Genomic DNA, 22,218 nt, shown 5'->3' on the forward strand with positions numbered 1-22,218 from the left:
CTCATGACACTGAAGACCCGGGTTCAATCCCAGCCCCGGGTCACTGTCGGTGTGGAGTTTGCACATTCTCCCCATGTCTGCGTTGGGTCTCACCCCCACAACCGAAAAAGATGTGCAGGGTAGGTGGATTGGTCACACTGAATTGCCCCTTAATTGGAAAATAAAAGAATTGGGTACTCTAAATTTATTTTTTATTTTTAAATATTTTTATTCTCCATTTTCACATTTTCCTTCAACATTTACACCCCCCAACAAGCATTAAACGGTGACAAATACAAAGTCAATACCCTTAAAATCAACGACGATCTCATCCTCCCACCACCCCAACCAACGGCCCACCTGTCAATAGATGCATCAAATGAAACAAACCCTCCCACGGTGGAAAAAAAACAAAGGAGAAAAAGAAAAGGGAGTCCGGAATCACCCATAGTGACCATTAACCTATAGAGTTCTCCCCTCCCCCTGACACTCAATGCCATCCAGCCTCCGAAAGAGTATCGTAAATGACACCCAAGAGTTGTAAACCGTCCGCCCCCCCCAAACTCCTGCCCTCCACTTCCTCTTGTAAAACTCCTCCACCCAACCTTGGTTCCTTCCCCCCAACTTTCCACCCCGGCTAGACTCATCGGACCCTGTTCTGCCAGCTCCGATGGCCGCAGCCCCTCCCCCCACCTCACCCCTATTCACTGGCCGGCTTACACCGGCCAGCGTGGAGGCCCCCACCCGGGTCTCTTTCCCCATTGCCCGGCCCCAGGAAAAACCCAGAAGTCCCCTTTAGCACACAAACCCCGCATACACACCCACACCCCAAAGAACCCTCATTACGACTGAAAGTCCCATTTCTTCCCTTGTCCAAATATACACAACGTTGGCTCCTGTAGCCCATACACCAGCACACAGTGAAACAAAAAAGAAAAAATACAGTCATGAGGCTATATCGGTACATGACCATTTCTCAATTCTGCCACAGTCCTTCTGCCTTTGCAAACTCCTCCGCTGCTTCCGCCGTCCCAAAACTAAATTTATTATTTAAAAACATTTATTCTCAGACAACCAAATAACACAAGGCATATCTGGCAGCATAAGATACACTGCTATTCTTGTATTGCTGTCACTGCCACTATCTGGATGTCATTCCATGACTAAAATTCAATCAATGGCCCAAAAAGTGTACACTTGTCAAAAAAAACACAAAAAGGAAAAGGAAATTGAAATACTTGCCTAAGTTGTGAAAAAAGAGTTTTTTGTATTACTGGCTCTTTGGATGAAGAAGCACATTTGTCAAGATTATTGTTCTACATGTTAGGATTCCACTGACACGGATATTGACATTCAGTTCAGGGCAACTTGGAGAACAAACAAGGAACTTTGGCAAATACGTAAAACTGCAATCTACAGCAAGTTTGAATTAAGTTAACATGTGCCACTCCAATACCTCAGTAAATTCAACGCTGTGTTCGTATTTGGTGCAAGGTTTTTCTATCCTGTTTTTTCCCTTCCCCCAAATGTAGGGTTTTATTATTTTGCCCCCCCCAAACTTAGGATTTTACTATTTTGCTACAATACTCCCCTTTTCTCCTACCGTCTTATCCTAAACCAATGATTCATAGGAGCAGGCAACATTCTGGTACCTTGATACTCTTCATCGCTGAGCATAGTCAGAATGCTTTGGCAGGCTGCCTGACTGTGATGGCATCGCGGTTCAACCCAATCTTGTCCCTACCTAGGTGCACACATGCACAATTTGCAGTGGGATTACCCAGTAACCGTCAGGCATGCTCTCTCGGGGTCATTTTGTTTTTCTTCCCTCAATCAGAGTGCAGAGGCCACATGAAGTGTCCTTTTACAGCCTTGCATAATGCCAGGTTTTGCAGCACAAAGTAATGGTTAGGGAAAAGATGATTCCAGTCTGTACGCCTCAAAGCCACACTGGGTAGAGCAATTACTCACTCAGGCACTGGCAGGATCATGCTATCAATTTAATTTCTGTGCACAAATTGTGGAGTAAAAATTTAGGTCCTAACCTATAATGCCTGTAACAGAATAGGTGCGCCAAAGATTACTCTTGCGCATTATGAGATAGAAGTTCTGCTTCTGGACTCACATGGACACAATATTCCAAGCACTTGAAGTGAATGGATAAAAGGCTAATTGTTTAAATATAGTGAGGATAAAAAAGAACAAATGATTTAATTGTGGGTAATATGAACCAGAACAGAATATTATTGTAGAACTTGACACTTTTACGGCCAAATTCTGGCTGCAAATATGGGAAATATAAGAATATCCTCGTGGGGATCATACAATAGAATTATGAAGCACAAAATCTAAAATTACACTAATGCAGTTTTGGTCGAGTTAATTTTTTTTTCAAAAATTTAACTTAATTTGCGATGTAATTGTATTTTTCTTCATACTGTTATGTTACATTTTTGAAGTACTGTCTTTCAAGGCAGTAGAAACACGAATATTTTCTATTTCACAGAAAAACTTTGATCATGTCCTGTTATTGCAGTCTTCACAGCACCACTCAGTCAAATACCTTGGGCTGGATTCTCTGCACCCTGACGGCGAAATCGTGGCCGGCGCCGGGATGGAGAATCCATTTTGGTGCACGAAATCGGGACCGGCGCGATTCCCCGATTCTCCGGGCCCCAAAACGTGGTGCACTCTCTGAGTACGTCGCGCCGCATATCAGCTACCCCTGGCCATTTCTAGAGGCCCGGCCCGCCATTCTCCACCCTCGGCCAGCCGACGTCCCGACAGCATGGATCTAACATGGTCCTGCCGGTCGGGATACTAGTGTATCGGCTGTGGACACAGTCTGTGCCGCCCTGGTCGGGGGCGGGGCAATCGGAGGGCAGGGTGGGGCCTTGTACGCGGCAGGCAACGTTTGGGCAGGCGGTCAGGGTCGGGCGCGCGGCTGATCGAGGCACTCTGTTTAGAGTCCAGTTCTCACTCTGAGTCCGCCTGGAGCACATCGTGGCCGCTGGAGGCAGCCACTGTGCACATGTGTGGCCTCGGACCCAGAAGTGCAGGGGCCAGTACGTGCAGCAAAAGCTGCCAGATTTACGCTGGTTCACTGCTAGCCCCCTGCTGGGCTGAGAATATGTGGCCCTATCACGCCAGTTTGTCTGACGTGAAAGTCCACAGTTTTTCGACGGCGTGGGGACATCGTCCCAAAAACAGAGAATCCAGCCCCTCGTCAGAAATACACAAATGAACTTTGAAGTAAATCACTAGTAAATTCAGAGAAATCAGATTTTTACTTTTTCAGGAAGGCAAATACAATTTTAAGTGAGGACCGATTGTACTCCAACAAACTGCTTGGCTGGCCTCCCGATCTACACCTTCCATAAACCTCTGTCCTACTGCAAGTATTCAAATTCACCTCAAGTCCTGTTGCACCAATCACCTCTTGCAGACATACATTGGCTACTGGTACAGCAAAGCCTTCAGGCCGGGGCCGGATGGGATTTATCCTAGGATTCTCTGGGAAGCCAGGGAAGAGATTGCTGAGCCTTTGGCTTTGATTTTTAGGTCATCATTAGCTACAGGAATAGTGCCAGAGGACTGGAGGATAGCAAATGTGGTCCCTTTGTTCAAGAAGGGGAGTAGAGATAACCCCGGTAACTATAGGCCGGTGAGCCTAACGTCTGTGGTGGGTAAAGTCTTGGAGAGGATTATAAAAGATACGATTTATAATCATCTAGATAGGAATAATATGATTAGGGATAGTCAGCATGGTTTTGTGAAGGGTAGGTCATGCCTCACAAACCTTATTGAGTTCTTTGAGAAGGTGACTGAACAGGTAGACGAGGGTAGAGCAGTTGATGTGGTGTATATGGATTTCAGTAAAGCGTTTGATAAGGTTCCCCACGGTCGGCTATTGCAGAAAATACGGAGGCTGGGGATTGAGGGTGATTTAGAGATGTGGATCAGAAATTGGCTAGTTGAAAGAAGACAGAGAGTGGTAGTTGATGGGAAATGTTCAGAATGGAGTTCAGTTACGAGTGGCGTACCACAAGGATCTGTTCTGGGGCCGTTGCTGTTTGTCATTTTTATAAATGACCTAGAGGAGGGCGCAGAAGGATGGGTGAGTAAATTTGCAGACGACACTAAAGTCGGTGGAGTTGTAGACAGTGCGGAAGGATGTTGCAGGTTACAGAGGGACATAGATAAGCTGCAGAGCTGGACTGAGAGGTGGCAAATGGAGTTTAATGTGGAGAAGTGTGAGGTGATTCACTTTGGAAAGAATAACAGGAATGCGGAATATTTGGCTAATGGTAAAATTCTTGGTAGTGTGGATGAGCAGAGGGATCTCGGTGTCCATGTACATAGATCCCTGAAAGTTGCCACCCAGGTTGATAGGGTTGTGAAGAAGGCCTATGGTGTGTTGGCCTTTATTGGTAGAGGGATTGAGTTCCGGAGCCATGAGGTCATGATGCAGCTGTACCAAACTCTGGTACGGCCGCATTTGGAGTATTGCGTACAGTTCTGGTCGCCTCATTATAGGAAGGACGTGGAAGCTTTGGAACGGGTGCAGAGGAGATTTACCAGGATGTTGCCTGGTATGGAGGGAAAATCTTATGAGGAAAGGCTGATGGACTTGAGGTTGTTTTCGTTAGAGAGAAGAAGGTTAAGAGGTGACTTAATAGAGGCATACAAAATGATCAGAGGGTTAGATAGGGTGGACAGCGAGAGCCTTCTCCCGCGGATGGAGGTGGCTAGCACGAGGGGACATAGCCTTAAATTGAGGGGTAATAGATATAGGACAGAGGTCAGAGGTGGGTTTTTTACGCAAAGAGTGGTGAGGCCGTGGAATGCCCTACCTGCAACAGTAGTGAACTCGCCAACATTGAGGGCATTTAAAAATTTATTGGATAAGCATATGGATGATAAGGGCATAGTGTAGGTTAGATGGCCTTTAGTTTTTTTTTCCATGTCGGTGCAACATCGAGGGCCGAAGGGCCTGTACTGCGCTGTATCGTTCTATGTTCTATGTTCTATGTTCTATGTTTGAAATTCTCCTCCTTATTTTCAATCTCTCCATGGCCTCAGCCCCTCTCTGTCACTATGACCTCCTACAGATCTCCCAAAATATTTGTGATGCTCCAATTCTGTTCCATGTATCCCTGACTTTATTTGCTCACCATTTGCAGCAATGCTTTCAGTTGCCTTGACCCTGAATTCCCTCCCTAAACGTCTCTGCCTCTCTTCCTCTCTCCAGTTCCTACAAGACCCTCTTTAAAACCTACCCCGTCGACCAAGCGATTGGTTTTCTGTCCGAAAATCTCCATCTATAACTCAATGTCAAATTTTCTATGAATGCGTGTTGTTGAATGCAATAAGGTAGAGTGGAATACTACACTCGCCATATACAAGTATCCTACTGGATAGTCAGTCAGAATTCAGAGCAAGGTTTCTGGTCTCCACTTAACAGGATTTCATTCAGGATTCTATCATTTACATCTCCTTTAGATGCATCTTTCATTCTGTTCCTATAATTATTTCATTTGGCTTTTCACCATGACCACTCAATTTATCCTGCCCTCCACCCCATCACCCTTTCATTCTTCTTCCCACTCTGCTCCTTTTCATTTGGTTGCTCGGGAATTGAGCTCCAAACTCCATTCCCCAGCAACCAACTCCATCCTCTATCTGGAAACAGTCTAAGATTAAGCCAGTCTGTTTGTCCCCAAGATGTGCGCCATCGATGACTACTTTCATCTTCATAATGTCACCAATCTCAGCTTAACTTCTGCTGAAACTCTTATTCATTACTTCATTACCTCTAAATTTGACTATTCTAATACACTCCTGGATGGATTCCCACGTCCCACCCTCTGTAAACTTGAATTCATCCAAAACTCTGCTCACACGTCTTTACTCGCATCAAGTTCTGGTCTCCCATCGCCGCTGTGCTCTTTGACCTACCTTGGCTCCCAGTCACATTAAATCTCGATGTTGCAATTCTAACCCTTATTTTCAAATCCCTACATAGGCCCGCCCCTCTCTATCTCTGCAGTTTCCTCTAGCCTCAAAACCTTCCAAGATATCTGTAAACCTCTAATTCTGGATTCTTGTGCATCTCAAGTTTTATTTGCTCCACCACTGGTGGCCAAGCCTTCTATTTCCCAGGCACAAAGTACGAGAATACTATTCCCTCACCCCTGCCCTTTTTACATCACTTTCCACCACTGAAATACTCCACACTGGAGGGTGTGCAGAGGAGATTCACTAGGTTAATCCCAGAGCTGAAGGGGTTGGATTACGAAGAGAGGTTGAGTAGACTGGGACTGTACTCATTGGAATTTAGAAGGATGAGGGGGGATATTATAGAAACATTTAAAATTATGAAGGGAATAGATAGGATAGATGCGGGCAGGTTGTTTCCACTGGCGGGTGAAAGCAGAACTAGGGGACATAGCCTCAAAATAAGGGGAAGTAGATTTAGGACTGAGTTTAGGAGGAACTTCTTCACCCAAAGGGTTGTGAATCTATGGAATTCCTTGCCCAGTGAAGCAGTTGAGGCTCCTTCATTACATGTTTTTAAGGTAAAGGTAGATAGTTTTTTTAAGAATAAAGGGATTAAGGGTTATGGTGTTCGGGCCGGAAAGTGGAGCTGAGTCCACAAAAGATTAGCCATGATCTCACTGAATGGCGGAGCAGGCTCGAGGGGCCAGATGGCCGACTCCTGCTCCTAGTTCTTATGTTCTTATAAAACATTTGACTAAGCTTTTAGTCACCTGATCTAATATCATAGTATTTAGCTGACATTTGATTTTATAAGCTCCTGTAAAGAGTTTTGTTTCATTCACTCAAGACCTGTTACATTTCTAACTTTCCCCAGTTCTAATGAAATGTCATAACCTGAAACCTACTGAGAATTTCTGACAACTTCTGTTTTCTATTTCAGATTTCCTGTATCTGTAGTATTTGCTTTTGTGTGAGCTTGAAAGGATAGTGGAAGTTGTTGGAATGTAACTTTCAAAAGTAAATTGAATATATACTTGCATTAGGAAAACAAAGGTAGTTTTAAGAGACTTATTTATTTTTAAAAAAAATTTTGAATACCCAATTCATTTTTCCAACTAAGGGGCACTTTAGCATGGCCAATCCACCTACCCTGCACATCTTTGGGTTGTGGGGGTGAAACCCATGCAAACACGGGGAGAATATGCAATCTACACACGGACAGTGACCCGGGCCCGGGGTGGAATCTAGGACCTCGGTGCAGTGAGGCAGCAGTACTAACCACTGCACCACCGTGCTGCTCTTTAGAGATTTATATTTGCATTGGTGAACATGAGAAATAAGGTATAGTTTTCCGAAGTGGATTTAAGTTAATGTTTCTGCGCCTGGAAGGTTAAAACCTAGAGTTAAATTCATGCTGGACAAAGGTGTTTGTATATGTGGGGGCTGGTTTAAATTCCAACTGCAATCCTATTGTGCTTAGAGATGGTTACACCATGAAGAGTAAATAGAAGTAAGCCATTGCTCAGCAACAGAAGGCCACTTTTGAGAGGGAAAAGCTTTCTTTTGTTCAACTGGAAACCAGAGCAGTTGGAGACAGAACACTGGGGAGTGAACAGCTCTCGACTCTACCAAGAGAAGGTGGACAGAACAAAGGAGTTGCAAAGATACAAGCTTCCTAAGCAACAAGTTACAGTTGACATAACCAGAGAATGGGACAGAAAGAATGTTTCAGACGATTGAAGTTAAGAGAACAGAGACCAAGGCATTGTTCTGAAGAATTCAAGGAAGAGTAAACAAACTATTCTGAGTTAAAGAGACAATTGCAGTAACTAGATTTAAAGTGGGACAGCAGATTTCAAGGTAAATGAAACTTTTGATACCATATTAATAGTCTAGGAATCAAGAGTTAAAACAACTGTGAACAGTTTGTACACCAGCCAAGACAAATAAATCCGAACGGTCTTGGGGTAAAATGCTGGACTGGATTCACTGTTAAAACTGGAGCGGAAGCTTTGTTTAAAAGTGTCATTTGGATTGGCGGGGAGGGTGCAGTCCATCAAAATGACGGTGCTTCCGAGGTTCTTGTTCCTCTTTCAGTGCCTGCCCATCTTTATCCCCAGGGCCTTCTTTAGGAGAGTGACTAGCAGTATTCTGAGCTTTGTGTGGGCACATGGGACTCCGAGAGTGAAGAGGGTATTCCTGGAGCGAGGGAGGGATAGAGGCGGGCTGGCGCTGCCCAACCTTTTGGGGTACTATTGGGCGGCCAATGCGTCAATGGTGCGTAAATGGGTGATGGAGGGGGGAGGGGCGGCGTGGAAAAGAATGATGGCGTCATGTAGAGGTACGAGCCTGGGTGCCATGGTAACGGCGCCGTTGCCCCTCTCCCCTAAGAGGTTTACCACAAGCCCGGTGGTGGCGGCGACCCTAAGAATCTGGGGACAGTGGAGACGGCATAGGGGAGAAACAGGGGGCTCGATGGAGGCTCCATTGGGTGGCAATCATCGGTTCATCCCAGGGAACAGGGATGGGGGATTTAGGGGGTGGCAAAGGGTGGGCATCAGTAAATTGAGGGACCTGTTTATTGGCGGGAGGTTTGCGGGCCTGGGGGAACTGGAAGATAAATTTGGTCTTCCCCAAGGGAACATGTTCAGATACTTGCAGGTAAAGGCGTTTGCTAGGCGACAGGTAGAGGGGTTCCCTTTGCTGCCCTCGCGGAGGACGATGGACAGAGTGCTTTCGGGGGTGTGGGTCGGAGAGGGGAAGGTGTCTGACATCTATAAGGTAAGGCAGGAGGTGGAGGCGTCATCAGTGGAGGAGCTGAAGGCTAAATGGGAGGAGGAACCCGGGGAGCAGATAGAGGACGGGACTTGGGCGGGTGCCTTGGAGAGAGTCAACTCTTCCTCCTCATGTGCGAGGCTTAGTCTCATCCAATTTAAGGTGCTGCACCAGGCCCACATGTCCGGGACTAGGATGAGTAGGTTCTTTGGGGGTGAGGACAGGTGCACCAGATGTTCGGGGAGCCCAGTGAACCATGCCCATATGTTCTGGGCATGCCCAGCACTGGAAGAATTCTGGAAGGGGGTGGCGGGGACATGGTTGAGGGTGGTTGGATCCAGGGTCAAACCAGGGTGGGGACTCGAGATTTTTGGAGTTGCGGTAGAGCCGGGAATGCAGGAGGCGAAAGAGGCCGGTGTCCTGGCCTTTGCGTCCCTAGTAGCCCGACGAAGGATCTTGCTGCAGTGGAAGGATGCAAGGCCCCCAGGTGTGGAGACCTGGATCAGTGACATGGCGGGATGTATAAAATTGGAAAGGGTTAAATTTGCCCTGAGAGGATCAATACAAGGGTTCCATAAACGATGGCAGCCTTTTCTGGACTTCCTGGCTCAAAGATAGGTATCTTGGTCAATAGCAGCAGCAACCCGGGGAGGGGGTTGTTCCTTATTGTAGTTTCAATTATGTAACTTAATATTGTGTTAATTTGTGTTGTTGGTAATATGCTGTGCTGTTCATGGAGGTGGGGCGAATGTTTATGATTGCTAATATTATTGTTATTTTTGGTATTTTATTATGGCTCGTTGTTGTTGTATAAATTCAAAATTTTTCAATAAAAATTTTTTTTTTTTTTTTTTTAAAGTGTCATTTGGAAACCTGATCTGGATTTCAGAATGCAAAAGGCTAAGGGGAAACATTATTATGTGAAAATTTAAAACATGTTTTCGAAATGAAGTTTGGAAACTCACATCTGATAATTATCTGGGAGATTTCTGAGGAGAAATCTACAGATACTACCTTATGTTCAGAGAGAGTGTATTTGACCACAGTCATCTTGTGCTTAAAAGGGACTTTGTGTTGATGAGACCATTGTAATTTAAGATGCATTTCATAATGCATCAATATATTAATCCTGTGTGTAATTGTTAAACTAAAAGGGGAGTAAAGGAGTATTGTATTATAATCCAATTTTTTCATGTTTAATACATTTTGTTTCTTGCTGTCAAAACTAATTAGAGGTCCTGTGACTGTCCCTACATATTTTGTAAAAAAACCCTAAAAGTTATGGTCTTTTGATCCAGGGTTTCATTCTGGAATCTTCCTGACAAGGTATGACATCAACTGGGATCATAACACTTGGAAGGGGAGAAATCTGCAGGTTATGTGGGAAATGGGACTAACAGGCTAGTTCTTTCAAAGACCCGGCCTAGGCAAAAAAGGGCCGAATGGTCTTTTTCTGTGCTGCAAGATTCTATAATTCTAGAGTTAAGCCAAACTACAATGAGTCTGATCGTTATGGTTTTAGAATTGTTTACTTTTAGTTGAGTTATATGAATTTCACTTAATTACTGAAATACAAGCTATTGCAGTCTGTGATTGTTCCAAAAATCAAACTTTGAAATGGTAGCCATCTGCAACATTTCACATTTTACTATATTGGTCACCCCCACTGACGTTAATGTCCTAAGTCTCATTAAACAGATGGATGGCACTTCACTTAGACATCTTAAACTAATTTGCGATATTTATGCATTGCTGGTAGTCTTGGCTGCTGGCAACAGAAAATAACCACTTTTGGTCCCTTTGACTAAGAATTATTTTGGCCCGTGTAGTCTGGATCGGAATGTAGCAACTAGGACCATATGCAGAGTAGCTTTGTTCTTTCCAGTAAGGAGCAACTTGTCAGAGTATCTCGATACCTTGTACTGAAACACCGTTTGAACTTTACCCCCATCTCTTAATCCTCTACAATATATTTGAACAGCCACATGGATTAGGTCCAGCAAGTTACTGAGAGCAAAGCTGAACAAAGCTTTAACAAATTCAGCACCTCAACCCTTGCAAGTAGCGTTTTAGTTTCTAACCTTGCAGTACAGTATCAGAGCAGGGAAGAACAAAGTCTGGGCACTTCGCAAACCATTTATTGTGAATATGTGCACTGAAGGAAGTCCACAAATCTTTTGCTGTAATATAGACTAAAACAGTTGTTTTTGTTAGCTAAGTTAACATAGTTGACAAATGTGCATGCTTGGCAAAGTTATACCATAAAAAAGACTGTATTTAAGGAAAATGGTTGTTGCCTTGCTGTACATTGTAGACGATGAGTAAGATAAACAGAAAAGTGCCAATTATGAAGTAATTATGGATGAGGGACGCCACTTGGCCCAATTCATCCATCGAGGAGAGCCCTAGAAGCCCCCCAGAGAAACATCTTAAGTGATTCCAGGCCTTCTTTTCCATTCTCCATCTTTCCTCATACCTCACATCTCTAACAGGACAGATCAGATCAAGTTTTAACTATACACTTACTGCTAAAAATCCACTGCTTCGACCAGTGAGGCAGTGTTTCTTTTATTAAGGCTACGATTTTCAAGATTTACAGATCTCAATTTTGCTTTCATTGAACACAACAAAACAAAACAGAAACATTGGTCACTGTGCCAAAATTGAAGTCAGGAGAAATATTTTTAAAAGCTAGTTTTACAAAATGATGTAATAATCAATATTTCCAATTCCTTCTATGTAGTCAGTGTCACTGATCTAATGACTCTCTTCATCAATGAAGAGGAAGGATTTGGAGGTAACTAGGATCACTCGGTTATTTTCTCATCTCATAAATTGTGAGGTTGAATGTCCAATCCCAGGCTCACAGAAGATATACTTCCACTTCTATACTTCTGACCAAAAGAGACTGGATTCGATCGCACTCCATTTCAATTCTTTGTAGCTTGAGCCACCAATGCATAACTCTATAAAAAGTCAAAAGTAGAAGATGTCTACTCGTGCAATAGCTGTGGGTATAAGCACATTCAGGTCATGATAGCTAAAACTGAATTCAGTTTCTCAATGTTTGCACATACAGATGTCCTGCTTTTTTCACTATGTCTGGATGAAGAGTCTGAAGCGCGGATTGGATGATTTTTCCCCGCAGTAAATACAATGAGATTGACAAACGGAGCTTTCCTCACCAAAATGCAAACGTCCCACTCAGCAGTAGCGATCAACTCCACTGGCAAGCGACAGCGTTTCCTCTTCAGCTGTGCTCCAAGTATAAACCCTGCACAATTTATCCTTGACCATTCACACTGAAACAGCTGCAATTTGATGCAAATTAACAGCAGTAGGAAGGAGGCAAAAGATTACTTGCTGCTGTAGTATTCATGCTTTGAATTGAAGCTGCAATTAAATATTAAAAATGCAGATTATTTCAGACAATTAGAAGAAACTACTGTTCATCCCCACTAATTTCTCACACTTAATCTGTGACATCCGTGTAGTTATTATCTGTCCCCTGCTTTCTGCACTGCTGAAGCTGATTTAGGTTTACGTGTTTTTTTTCCCAGTTCAGTTTCAACTGACCATAGCTACTTGACCTAACTTATTTCCGAAGGCTCATGATGGATCAGACGTCTGAAAGTCTTTGTTCTTGCAACAAGGTTAATATGTTAAATAATCTTGGCTTCTTATTCAATGATGTTTCTCCTCCATAATCCTGCAGGTCTCAGCCATTCACTCCCTATCATTTTACCTGAACAGGGAGAATTGAACTACAGTCCACTCCGTTGCCTGAGCATTGTAATGGACATCTTCCTCATTGAAGGCTTTTTTGTGAAGTGATGTTAACATCAGACAGCATTGAACCAAAATAAAGGAATTATCTAACTTGTGGCATCCCTCTTAGTCAGATTCAGCTAGTTGTGAGGGCGGCACAGAGGTGCAGTAGTTAGCACGGCTGCCTGACGGCGCTGAGGTCCACTGTTCGATCCCGGCCCGGGGTCACTGTCCGTGTGAAGTCTGCATATCCTCCCCACGATCCAAAAAGACATGCAGGGTAGGTGGATTGGCCACGCTAAATTGCCCCTTAATTGGATAAAAACTTATTGTGGAGTCTAAATTCATAAAAAAGAAAAAAAAGATTCAGCTTGTTGCAACGTTGGTTCTCTGCCAATTTGCATCCACAGTCAAAAGGCAATAAGTAGGCCAAGGCTTGTTCATTCCACAAAGCCAGGCCATCAGGTTGAGACTAAAATTACGATAGAAATTTATTTACAACTAAGGTAACTACAGTAGGAGGAAAGAATTGCGAGATATTGGTGAATAGATACTTAGGAGAGGATAAGGATGAAATGAATCCATAAGCGTTTAAGGATATTCCACATAAGGTTATTTTTGCAATCAATATCTTTAAACAGCAAAACGAGACAGACTACTCTTATTTGTTATGCTGCCAAATCCAGAGAACTTTGCGTATTGGAAATTATTTTGACACAGAGATTGAGACTGCCATATTCAACACTTAAAACATACTCACCCTTCTTAGCTAAAAGTATCTAAAAATAATAGAAATAACAGAAATATTCCCATAAAAAGATGAAACTACTGTCATTACACAATTTGCTGTTCCCTCTAAACCAGTGGTTCCCAACCGTTTCCTTCATGCGGACCACGGACTGTCATCAAAACCTTTCACGGACCACTGTTTTAAACATTTTTTTTGCGTAACCAATGGCTGACGTGAGTTGAACTTCTATAATATATCAAGACTGCTATTAGTAATGCAGCTACTTCTAATAGTTCATGATGCACACTCACAAATACATGGCATCCATCACAGCACATTACCTGAAATAGGCCCACCAGTGGAAAAAGTTAACGCTTACCGGTGGCACAGTGGTTAGCACTGCTACCTCACAGCGCCAGGGATCCGGGTTCAATTCTGGCCTTGGGTGACTGTCTGCGTCGAGTTTGCACTTTCTCCCTGTGTCTGCGTGGGTTTCCTCCGAGTGCCCCGGCTTCCTTGTGCAGTCCAAAGATGTGCAGGTTAGGTGGATTGGCCATGTTAAGTTGTCCCTTAGTGTTCGAAGATGTGGTTAGGTGGGATTGCAGGGATGGAGCGGGGGAATGGGCATAAAGTGGGGTGCTATTTTGGAGCACCGGTGCCGACATGATGGGCTGAATGGTCTCCTTCTGCACTGCAGGAATTCTTAATGAGAAAGCTGATATTGTTTCCCAGATGTTAAATGCTGGGTTGTCAAGTTCCAATGGATGACAGTCTCAGGTCCAATGTTACAAGCCCTGAAAATCCAGTTTCGCAAAGGTAGGTTGTAGGTAAAGGCATCAGAAACTTTACTGCCATGTAGGACAATTCTGGGTATTCTGAGGATACTGCCATGTAGGACAATTCTGGGTATTCTGAGGCAACTTTAAGCCAAGAGTCCATCAGGGAATTGTGAGAGAAATCCAGCTTTAAAGCACTGTCACAAGACAGGTTCATAAGTCAGTCTTTCTCTCTCGAGGTCAAGAAGAAAAAAAATGTTAGTTGCTGTCCAGCTCTCTCACTCTCAGCAGCTGTGCCTAGCTGGCTTTTGGCTCTGGTTGAGTCACCCCGCTCCTGCTGGCTGCTGCTCCCCGATTCCAGAGACACAACACCAGTGCTTGCCTGGCCTTCTTCGCATTGCCCGACTGCTGCTCTGCTCACCTCTCGCTTGTGACATCAGGACTCGAGCCTTGACGACTGCATGTGCTCGCAGCAGACGGCCTGGCTGCCTAGCTGTTGGTTATCTGGCCTGGCATCTGCTCTCTCTCGGCCTCACTGCCCTGTCCAGTTGCTGCCCAGCCCACTCATTCTCAGCCCTATTGCCTGGCTGGCCTCTGACTGTGGTTGAGTCACCCTGCTCCCTCTGCTTGCTGCTCGCCAATTCTCCAAGACACGACGCCGGTGCTTGCCTGGCCTTCTTCACACTTTGCAACTGCTGCTCTGCTCATCTCCCGGCTCTCTCTCGGGTGGCTGGGCCTCAAACCTCGACCGCATGTGTTCCTGGCTAGCTACCTGACTGTTGCTGCTAGCTATCTAGCCTGGTGACCTCTGTCCTTTTTGGTTGGTTGCACACACGCCCTCCTCAGTCCTGTCCTGGAGGTCAAGAGTCACCCCACTGTTCCCTTCGAAGGTCATATGCCAGCACCTCACTGAAGGCTTCGCAGGCACGCAACCCAATGTTAGATCGGTGACCTCACTTTTGCCTCAGGCTGCCTGCCAGACCAAATGCCAGGAACCTGGCTGCTGCTTTGTACCTTTACTCAATGAAAGTTCAGAAACTTCACACCAATTTAGGACATCCATATCTGAATTTCTCTAAGTCTCCACCACCTCTTGATATCTGGCAAATTGTTTTCCCACTCTAAAGGGGAGTCCACCAAACAGAGCCCAATGTTGTTCTGTATTGCCTGCTGATTGGCTCAATCTTTAGCCTATCAGCAAATTTAGGGCAACCAAGGCTAAGATTAGTGTTCTCATGGTGTTCCCACTATAACAGTCCCACGATAGGCCTCCCTATCCCCCATTGGCGGGGCAGCGCTGTGTGTTTCATTGAAAGACCACCTTTGGCCACAATATTTAATTTCAGGGATTAATATAATACCAAAATTAATCATGAAAATAGTTTAACAACGATTAGTATGCTACATAATAATAATTTTCATTTGTGTCACAAGTAGGCTTACATTAACACTTCAATGAAGTTACTGTGAAAATCCCCTAGTTGCCACATTCCAACGCCTGTTCGGGTACATAGAGGGAGAATTCAGAATGTCCAATTCACGTAACAAGCATGTCTTTCAGGACTTGTGGGAGGAAACCGGAGAACCCGGAAGAAACCCAAGCAGACACGGGGAGAATGTGCAGACTCCGCACAGATAGTGACCCAAACAAGGAATTGAACCCGGGTCCCCGGCACTGTAAAGGAACTGTGCTAACTACTGTGCTACCGTGCCGCCCACAAGGTACTTGTTATATTTTCTCTAATAAATTTTAATTTCACCAACCTTTAATGATGATAATGATCTTTTATTGTCACAAGTATGAAGTTACTGTGAAAAGCCCTTAGACTCCAAATTTCGGTACTTGTTCGGATAAGCTGGTACGGGAATTAAACCCGCGTTGCTGGCCTTGTTCTGCATTGCAAACCAGCTGTCTAGCCAATTGAGCTAAACCAGCCCTTTACTTCCCTCATCGGACACACAGACCACCTGCAGTACCGTCACGGACCACAGGTTGGGAACTACTGCTCTAAATAATTACCTGCAGCCTTTATACAATTCTGGAAATCAGCTCGGTTATCTCAGAACATATTATGGCTGCTTCAGCCTTCTGTATAGGGTTGAGGGCTAACTTACATTGTTGCCTATTTTCTGAGAACAGAATTTTTCTCTGGTTTAATCGATCGAAAGCAATGCACTCCAGCAGTATTACGTAATAACCTCGTTTGCAAATTTGGCCAATGCACGTTTTGAGCTGATAGTCATTTTTTATCTCAAGTTCTTGTTGGAATGATCACAGTAACTTTTATCTGGATCGTCAGTAACCTGCGATCTCCCTTCGCTGACTATTGCTGCCTCTAAATTTAACTCAATAAGATGCCTCTGAATCTCAACTCTCAATTCCTTCCACCTAATCTGGTGGATGAATTCTGTGCACACCCAGCTACGATTGCATCATCTTCCTAGTCAAATTCAGAGAAAATTCCACTACTTTGGCAAGCAAGCCGCTTTACATGAGGTTGCCTTTTTAAAGTCTGAACTCTCTGCATGGACCCTTCCCCATTAACCACAATAAAGGATCACAAGCAACAAATGTTAACTGAGTTCTCAAGTAAATGGCTGAAAGTATTATCATTTATTATCAATTGATCAACATATCCATCTTCTCCGATTTTCACCAGCTGCTTGTCTAGAATTAGTGGGTGGTATTAATTAGATTGGCACAACTAAGGTGACTGGGTTTATTGAGACAGTTCTCTGGTGATCCTCCAGGTGAAACATCCACTTTGAGGGGAAAAGCAAAATAAGATACTCAATCATATTTTGTAACTCCTTATACACAGAATTACAAAGGAATAGGCCATTCAGGCCACCTGATGTGTGCAGATGTTTATGCTTGTGGTATCTTCAGACCACAATGAGGGCAGTCGAATGTCTTTTAAACGAAGGAACTTCATATTATATATATAAATAAAATGTTTAACAGGAACTCAGCATAACAGAAATAACCATTAAAACAGGAGCAGTAGCAAAACAATAGAGAGAAAATCATGCCCAAAGCTCGCACATCCTCCGAACCTTCAACAGATACCAGCAGAACAATTACGTTGGAGAAAGGCTTATAAGAATACTCTGTTCTCAAAATGACACTGTGTAACAATGCTCCACACGCGCCCCTTCACGCTCTATTTTAACTGCATATCCTTCTATTTCTTTCTTCCGCGTGCATATCTAGCTTCCCCTGAAATGGACCGAGAATATTGAGCTCAACTACTGCAAGTGGTTGCAAGTTACCACTCGCTGGTAACTCATGGGCAGCACGGTAACATAATGGTTAGCACAATTGCTTCACAGCTCCAGGGTCCCAGGTTTGATACCTGGCTTGGGTCACTGTCTGTGCGGAGTCTGTACGTTCTCCCCGTGTGTGCATGGGTTTCCTCCGGGTGCTCCGGTTTCCTCCCACAGTCCAAAGATGTGCAGGTTAGGTGGATTGGCCATGCTAAATTGTCCTTAGTGTCCAAAATTGCCCTTAGTGTTGGGTGGGGTAACTGGGTTATGGGGATAGGGTGGAGGTATGGGCTTGGTTAGGGTGCTCTTTCCAAGAGCTGGTGCAGACTCGATGGGCCGAATGGCCTCCTTCTGCACTGTAAATTCTTTGATTCTATGATTAGATTTTCTCGTGACTTTAATTGGGTAATGGCTTGCAACCTATAGTTACACACACAAGATCGGCAAGCTCTTAATATTTCTTTAAAGGCTGCAGCCAGCACTAGAATATGTAATTATCAGATGGGAAGAAAGGCCCGACAATGAAGAAGGTCAATGTTCTTATTGTGAAAGGAGAAGTGTAACTGATGGTTACTGATACACCTTTAAATGTAATAGATATTCATCAATAAGATCTATTCGCATTATTTAACTTTGGTTGCCAGATGCAGCATCTTATATTTCTTCTCTCGGTAGTTTACTCAATGACTTTTAGAAGAACTCGTTTATATCCCCTCATTCTTCGTAAGCCACTCACCCTGATTGTACATCTCTAAATTGCATCTGTTGCTAATTAATGTTGCAAAACAGAAGATTACAGTGAAACACAGGATCTGTATTAAATGATTTTTTTTTTTAAATCCTTACCGCTCCCAGCATGATGCGGCAAATGAGCCAACGAAAAGACCATATGACAATTTTGGATGGTGGTGTATGACGTGGAATGGTGCGGAGAGTCAGAACAGGACACAGGAAAATACCTAGGAAGCCAGTTTCCAGAAGCTGAGACTCCCAGCCTGTAGGAAATAGAAGATGAGAACATTCAAAAAGTTAACTATGTGCAGATGTGGAACTTTCTTCTGTGAACATACACTGTAAAACCCATAAGCTTCTTTATCGCCCTCCCTAATTCTAGGTCGTTGGTAGGAAACTATCTAATTGGGGTGTAAAGGCAGGGTAACACCTCTCACAAGGGTTTCATCCTGCTTTGGCCCTCACCTTCACCCAGCTTTCACCTGTGATCTATGTATGTATCAGCATATGACAGCATTAGACACCCTTGAAACCATTTTGACTGGTGAGCGAAACCCAGATGAGGGTTGCCATTAGGTCTCTTACCCTCAGCAGCTTAGGGATTTGTCTACCCTGCCATGTAAAGAATGGTTCTAACGGACTGGGCAAATGAGACCTATCGAAGGTCGAATGGCCAAACAGCATCATGTTGTGGAACGTGTAGATGATGTCCTGGTCAGCCACTGCATCCAGATCTATCCCCAGCCATCTTGAATGGTCTTGCCACTGGACCAATGTAGGTCAGGGTGAGGGAATAGATGGATACATAGATAATGGCTTTATTGAAAATCATCGTGGTGGCACGTGGCAAATTGTGATGATGATACAAAAAAAAGCAAGCCATCATAATCCATAGTTACAATCATTAAAATGAAAGCAAAAAGCATAAAATAATAAAAGAATTGCACAGCTGAGAACATTTAAGTGTACACACAATTACAATACTATAGAAAATTCAAAAGTTTTCTCTTAAGTTCAGACAGCATGTTTTCGGCCTTTCAGCAAGGGAACACTTCCGGTTGTTTGGTCGTGTCAAAGAGTAGCTTTGGTGCACATTACACAGAACAGCTCCAATGCTTGTTCCTGAATGCTTTCAAGCTTGTTCAAATGCTCTTTGATAAGCTCAGCAATTCAAACCAGGTCCGCCAGCCGCAATGTCCGGCGCTGCGTGCCCCCTCCGTTTCTTGTCTTGTTCTCCAAGATGGCCAGATATGTAGTGTTGACAAAGAATATAAAACTAAGAAGTTTAAATCAAAACTAATTTATTTTACACTGCTTAATTTGATTAGATTCGCACACTTTACGGAGTAACAGATAATAGCATAATAGTTCTGAATCTGTGGTACAGTAATCAATAATCTCTCTAATTTATAAACTACAGGAGAATTCAACCTCACACTATCCTTCTACATTGAAATCTCCATCAGCTTCTCCCAGCATGCCTAGAGATGCAGCCTTTTATTGGATCACTTAGTAACGCCATCTAGTGTTGAGTTACGTGTAGTCTCTCTTTTTAACCCTTTACTACACTTGTACTGAACTTATCATTACACCACTGACAGCTTCTGTAACTCTGATCAAGACTGGCTCTGTCTGGTTCGAGTGTCCTGTTCCTGTTGCATGACAGCTAGTAGTAGGAGACTATATACACTTTTATATACACTGTTACTGCATATCATTACAGACAGGCCACCTAGTATCAACCTAGTCAATTCTGCACTATCTTAATCATCAACATCCCCTCTAAACTAAGACATTCTACGATGGACACAATGGAGTATAGGTTTCCACTAGGTTATCAGCACAATTCACCCGAAATCTGTCAAACCAGCATTAGAATAATCAGAGAATTTAAACTACAAGTCATGTCCAGTGCGGTAAATTTTCTGCAATGTTCTGTACTAGTTTATAAAGTTTATAAAAACATTACATTGAAAGTTAACCTCTCCCACAAAACTAGCCATGCCCCTAGATTGAAAGAACAATGACAGTGAGTCTCTACAAATCGCATCCTTAATGTCTTGTCTTAGCACAAAGGCATTTGGCGACACTTTAAGAAGTTTTTAGCACACTGAACATTTCTAAATATTTAAGAAACTGACCAGTGTACAGCTCTGAAACTAGTAAACAGTTCTGCATTTTCTTTCAACAAATCCTTCTCAGTCATTTAAAGTCAGATTATTCACAGGTTATGGACGGCGCCATATTTTAAAAAGCTTAACTTTTGCGAAACCCAATTTCAGCTGTATTAGTAAAATGGCACCATGTTGCCACTCTTAAATAAAACAAGAAATATTTTAATGCAAGGCATTAAAGGACTTATTACATTCTGAAACACTGTCACATGGTGCTGGTCACAAAAAAAAAATTATCTTTATGGTTACGCAAATGGGTTTGAGCCAAAATTTTAACCATTACTGCACTTTGGAGAGTGAGCACAATTGTGCCTCGATTGTCGATAGCGCTCAAAGCAGAAACTCTACCTAACTTTTCGAAATGCAACCAATAACCAATATAAGCTTTGCTGTGTGAAGTTTTTGTTTCATACATTGTAACAGTGACTAAAAAAGTACTTCATTGGCTATAAAGTAATTTGGGGTTCCCTGAGATCATGAAGGCACTATATAAATAGAAATCTTCTCTTTCTTCGGATTATCATGTGAATGTAAATGTTGGTTGGCATATAAGAAATATTTTAATGCAAGGCATTAAAGGACTTATTACATTCTAAAACACTGTCACATGGTGCTGGTCACAAAAAAAAATTATCTTTATGGTTACGCAAATGGGTTTGAGCCAAAATTTTAACCATTACTGCACTTTGGAGAGTGAGCACAATTGAGCCTCGATTGTCGATAGCGCTCAAAGCAGAAACTCTACCTAACTTTTCGAAATGCAACCAATAACCAATATAAGCTTTGCTGTGTGAAGTTTTTGTTTCCTACATTGTAACAGTGACTAAAAAAGTACTTCATTGGCTATAAAGTAATTTGGGGTTCCCTGAGATCATGAAGGCACTATATAAATAGAAGTCTTCTCTTTCTTCGGATTATCATGTGAATGTAAATGTTGGTTGGCATAAAATAAATTTTGACTTCTTCTGTCAACTTAATTTTAGTCTTGACAGGATCAAATGAACTTATTTGAATGTACATGGTAAGTAAACAATCAGATTAGATGACTAAGGATTGGGCTGGTAGTAATACTCAATTTACTTTGTGGCCACCATTCAAAGAGCTGAATGCTTGTTAACAGGTAAATTATACTTCATTTTACAGTACCACAAATGACACTCTGTTTATTGAAACAGACTGTGTGAAAGCCAAATGCATTTACACAAAAACTGCAGTCTGCAAACATAGACTAAGTGTGACTACTGTGTCTGAACGTCATTCCGAGATTATTTGTGAGTCCAGCTAGCCTAACCCACTCATGGATTTTCTACTTACCGGCTCTGTGGTTAGATTTGTGTGCTGTCCAAAATAAAATTGTATGCCATGTCTGGCAGGCGCAAATCCTTTGCATGCCGTAGTGTCCATCGCAAACAACTGAGTGCAGTTGGTTTCCATGTGACTCGCTCACGGACAGAGAACAAAAGGCTGAAAATAAATTTTAACTCGGATGGTATCCTCAGGCCTTGTATTCACTGCTGCAATTTTCTCTCATACTTCTGACACAACGACAAGAATTTGAAACCAACAGTGGCATCTCTCAAACTGTCGATTCTCCTAATCCAGAAACAAAAGTCTTAATTTCTTATGATCGTAGCCAAACCAACTAGAAAGTTTCTCTTGGTCAAATAGGTCAGGCTACAGCTGACTACTGGACTACAGCTGAGGTTTTTACGAGAGCTTCAAACCATCAGCTCCTGGAGTTTGAAGTTGGTTCCAGGAAGGTTTGTGAGGAGTTTACAATTATTTTTCAGTGTTCAGTGAGGGCTGAGTTATTCTCAGTTGTTCGAAAGGATCACTCGAGAGCAATTTCGTAAAAGGTCCTCTTTCATTTTGAGGCTATGATGTGGAGATGCCGGCGTTGGACTGGGGTGAGCACAGTAAGAAGTCTTACAACACCAGGTTAAAGTCCAACAGGTTTGTTTCAAACACGAGCTTTCGGAGCACGGCTCCTTCACCTGAAGAAGGAGCCGTGCTCCGA

At 43.2% G+C, this 22,218-nt stretch overlaps 1 protein-coding gene across 4 annotated transcripts in view; it reads right to left on the reverse strand.

The window, feature by feature from the left end:
* Positions 1–22,218, reverse strand: part of lmf1 (lipase maturation factor 1) — a 945,108-nt gene that overhangs the window by 692,685 nt on the left and 230,205 nt on the right. For all 4 annotated transcript variants that reach the window (XM_038821131.1, XM_038821133.1, XM_038821130.1 and 1 more), the window contains one exon: positions 18,142–18,290. In XM_038821131.1, coding sequence (XP_038677059.1) covers positions 18,142–18,290 — 149 coding nt within the window. The remainder of the gene's footprint in view (positions 1–18,141; positions 18,291–22,218) is intronic.

The sequence above is a fragment of the Scyliorhinus canicula genome, chromosome 15, assembly GCF_902713615.1.
Source record: "Scyliorhinus canicula chromosome 15, sScyCan1.1, whole genome shotgun sequence".
Classification (NCBI taxonomy): domain Eukaryota; kingdom Metazoa; phylum Chordata; class Chondrichthyes; order Carcharhiniformes; family Scyliorhinidae; genus Scyliorhinus; species Scyliorhinus canicula.